Genomic DNA, 4,501 nt, shown 5'->3' on the forward strand with positions numbered 1-4,501 from the left:
GGCAATAAAAGAAAAAACGTCGGTAATTTGATTGAAAAAATTTTGGATATTCCGCCTCAAAAGATCGAAACGAGCAACGGACTGAAAAATTTATTTGATACGGCAAACGAATGCTTGATGGCGATTAAAAATTATGGAGTAAAAATTGATGAGTGGGATCCATTAATCATTCACATGTTAATGAAAAAACTGCATAAATCAACTGTAATTGACTATGAGTCGAAATTGGAAGACGTGCGTGAGTTACAAACTCTTTCTTCGTTTTTGAATTATGTGGAACATCGATTCATGGCGCTATCTTCGGCAGAAAGTAGCGGACAAACAAACAACAAAAACTACGAAAAAACGACAACAAAAAGCGACGACAACTCAATAAAATGTGTTTATTGTGGAAAACCTCATTCGATTTATAGATGCAACACGTTTTCAAGATTGAACGTGAAAGAAAGAAGCGAGTGGGCCAAGAAAGAAAAGGCTTGCGTTGTATGTTTGCAAATTCATAATTCTGGTGAATGTAAAACCAAATACCCAACGTGTAAAATTTGTTCAAAGAAACATAATACGCTATTGCATTTTGAATCAAAGAAAGAAAATGCAAGTCAACCAGCAGCTGTTTCAATGATTACGACGACGACATTGAATGAAACAGTAAACAACGATCCGATTCAAGTGTTAGTAGCAACAAAAAATGAAAATAATTTGTTGCCAGTTGCGTTTGTCAATGTATTAGCAAAAAATGGGGAGAAGATAATGTTGAAAGCTGTTGTGGATGGATGCTCACAAGGAGCACTAATTACGGAGAATGCCTTTCAAAAATTAGGCACTCGCGGTGAAAATGTGCGAGCGGATGTTGAAGGCGTCGGTGTTTGTGGACAAACAGCGAAGAAAAGCACATCAATCACAGTGCAACCGCATTTTTCTGATAGTTATTCGTTACAAACGGATGTCATCGTGCTGAAAAAAATAACGAATCTCGCATGTTTCAAAGACAATCTGGGGAAATATGAGCATTTGCAGAATTTGTTGTACGCTGACCCCACCGAAAATGACGAAGGCAATATTGATTTATTGTTGGGTGTTGCTGAATTCACGAAAATCGTTAAAAGTGGCTTGATCAAAGGCCGCGAAGATGAACCAATCGCTATGAACACGGAATTGGGATGGCTCATTATGGGTCCGCAAAATGACAACACACAGCGAACGACGAAAATAACCGCATTGATTTCTAATGTGGAAATCGAAAAACGATTAAAAAACTTTTTTACGGCTGAAAATATTGACAGCGAAGACGAAAATGAAGACGGAATGACTGCAGAAGAGCAGTATTGTGAAGATGTATTTGTGAAAACAACGAAGAGAGAAGCGGACGGGCGTTTTGTTACAGCAATTCCATTTAAAAACGGACAAGAGCCAAAGTTCGGCGACTCAAAAAAAGCAGCGTTAGCGACGTTGTTTCAATTAGAAAAACGTTTCGAAAAACATCCAAAAGTGAAGCAACAGTATGTGGAGGCAATGACCGAAGCAATTGCAAGCGGTCATATGAAATTGATTGAAAATGTGCCAGAGCAGGCATATTATGTGCCTCACCATGCAGTTTTGAAACAAAGTTCAACGACACAATTGCGACCGGTGTACAATGCATCGAAAAAATCGTCAAACGGATTTTCGCTAAACGAGCAAGTTGCCATAGGCAAAATGGATCAACCTGACATGTTAACAATTATTCTTCGTTGGCGAAAATTTAAATTTGGAATTTTAGCTGACTTAGAAAAAATGTACAAACAAGTAAAAATTCCACCAGAGCAATATCATTTGCAGTTGATATTGTGGCGCGCAGAGCCAAATGAAAAAATAAAAACGTATGCAATGACGACTGTAACCTTTGGAGTCGCAACGTCACCGTATTTGGCAATTAGAGTGCTAAAAGAAATTGCAAAATTAGCCGAAACGGACCGACCGATGGCAGCAGAAGCCATCAGAAGGTGTTTTTACGTCGACAATTTTTCGGGTGGTGCAAATACGATTGAAGAAGCAAAAAATTTGTGCACTCAGTTAATAAAAACATTTGAAGAGTCAAAATTCAACCTTCGAAAATTTGCTTGTAACGCGAGTGAAATATTAAATGGAATACCGAACGAAAAACGAGAAAGCATAGAAAAAAACGTGGTGTCAGCATTGGGAGTTCAATGGAACCCAACGGCCGACCAATTCAATTTCGAAATAAAAACAATGAACGAACGACCAAAGACAAAACGTGAACTTTTCTCTCAAATCGCGATGTTGTATGATCCAGTTGGGTTTTTAGCACCAGTGATCATCAAAGCCCGGATTTTGATGCAAAATGCATGGAAAGAAAGCGTTGAGTGGGACGACAAAATGTCCGAAAATACAATTGATCAGTGGCAAAAAATAAAAAAAGAATTGCCATTAATTCAAAGCATCGCGGTACCACGGTGGATCGGCAGCGGCCCAAATGCGAAGATTCAATTACACGGGTTTTGTGACGCCAGTAGTGACGCGTATTGTGCAACGATATACGTACGAAGTGTAAACAACGATATTATCAACGTCGAGTTTTTTGTCGCAAAAACAAGAGTAGCACCAAAAAAGAATAAGTTAACGATTCCGAAATTGGAATTATGTGGTGCATTATTGTTGACAAGAGTAATAAAAATGGCAAAGGAAGCGTTAGAAGTGGATGACATCGATGTCTATTTATGGAGTGACTCAAAAATCGTATTAGCATGGATTAATTCATGCCCAAAAAAATACAAGAAATTTGTGTCTTCGCGCTTAGAAAAAATTCATAAATTGAAAAACGTCACGTGGTGCCATGTACCAGGAGAAATGAATCCAGCAGATTGTGGATCAAGAGGCATTTTCGCAAGCGAGCTAGTGAATCATCGACTGTGGTGGCATGGTCCACAATTTTTACGAGAAAACATCGATTTCATGCCATCAGAAATCACTTTTGAAACCGATAACGAAAAAAACCTGCATGCGTTGCTCGCTACAAGTGAAACCAAAACACATAACATTCTGCCAAACGTTTCATCATGGACAAGAATGCGACGAGTGATTGTGTATGTGCTTCGTTTCGCTGGATACACGCAGCGTAAACAAAACGTCGAACAAAAGGGATCTCCTATTACAGCAAAGGAGATCGAAAAGGCAACAGTGGTAATTGTTCGTATCGCACAAAACGGACATTACAAAAAAGAGCTAAGCCATTTACGAAAAAACAAACGAATTGAAAAAAACAGTGAATTGCTTAAATTGAACGTGTTCTTGGATGAAAATGAGTTGCTTCGTGTCGGCGGACGAATTAAGAACAAAGACATGCCGTTTGATATGCGGCATCCAATTCTAATCCCAAAAAAAAGCGAAATCGCCAAGTTGTTGATTCGTTATGTCCATGCCGACAATTTTCATACGGGACCTAAACTCGTAGAATCAATAATGCGAAAGAAATATTGGATCATAAACGGTCATTCGACGATAAAAAATCAAACGACAAAATGTGTCATATGTCGTAAATACCGACCAAAAGTATCACATCAAATGATGGGTGATTTACCCACGACACGAACAACAGTTGTAAGCAAACCATTCACCAACACCATGGTAGATTTTACAGGCGAAGTGCATGTAAAAAGTTCGAATTTGAGAAATGCTAAAACAACGAAAGCCTACATATGCATTTTTGTTTGTATGGCCACAAAGGCCATACACATAGAAGTAGTAAGCAATATGACGGCTGAGGCATTTATAGCAGCTCTACGACGTTTCATCGCGAGAAGAGGTGAAGTAAAAACAATGAACAGTGACAACGGTACCAATTTCGTTGCGGCAAATCGTTTGTTGCATGAATTAACGCAAAAAGAAAGGGAAGAGTTCAACGAAGAAGTTGTTAACGAATTTACGAGCCAAGGCATTACTTGGAAATTCTCGCCACCACGAGCGCCACATTTCAACGGCTTAGTGGAGGCGGGCGTAAAAACAATAAAAACCCATTTTAAGAAGGCGTTGGGAGATAAAAAATTCACATTCGAAGAGTTATCAACGGTTTTAACTCAAATAGAAGCAGCGGTGAATTCACGACCACTAATTCCAATGTCCTCTGACCCCAATGATAACACGATTTTAACTCCAGCTCATTTCCTGTTAAATTCACATCCGATGGCAATCGCGAGTGAAAATTTGGACGAGGTAAAAATTAGTTGCCTTGACCGCTGGAAAAGAGTACAACAAACAGTACGTGAATTTTGGCGTCAATGGAAGAATGAATATTTGCATACAATGCAACAACGACAAAAATGGCATTCTCCGGTGAACGAAATAAAAAAAAATGATTTAGTGTGGGTCAACAACGAGGCATCACCAGTGGGCAAATGGCCCATGGGTAGAGTGCTTGAAGTCCATCAAGGTGAAGATGGATTGACACGCGTGGCTTCTGGCCAGTTTCTGGCAGTATTATGATTCCGAGAATCTTGATGTTGGG

General features: G+C 39.2%; 1 protein-coding gene across 1 annotated transcript; it reads left to right on the forward strand.

Moving 5' to 3' along the window:
- Positions 1-750: 750 nt before the first annotated feature.
- LOC129571236 (uncharacterized) lies at positions 751-4,209 on the forward strand (the record flags this gene model as incomplete). Its single annotated transcript, XM_055451005.1, has 2 exons — positions 751-1,982; positions 3,264-4,209. Coding segments are annotated over exons 1-2 (2,178 nt in total), but the record flags the coding sequence as incomplete, so codon positions are not given.
- Positions 4,210-4,501: the final 292 nt, after the last annotated feature.

Source organism: Sitodiplosis mosellana, unplaced genomic scaffold, assembly GCF_009176505.1.
Source record: "Sitodiplosis mosellana isolate CC-2019 unplaced genomic scaffold, AAFC_SMos_1.0 Smas_scaffold_1714, whole genome shotgun sequence".
NCBI classification, from domain to species: Eukaryota; Metazoa; Arthropoda; class Insecta; order Diptera; family Cecidomyiidae; genus Sitodiplosis; species Sitodiplosis mosellana.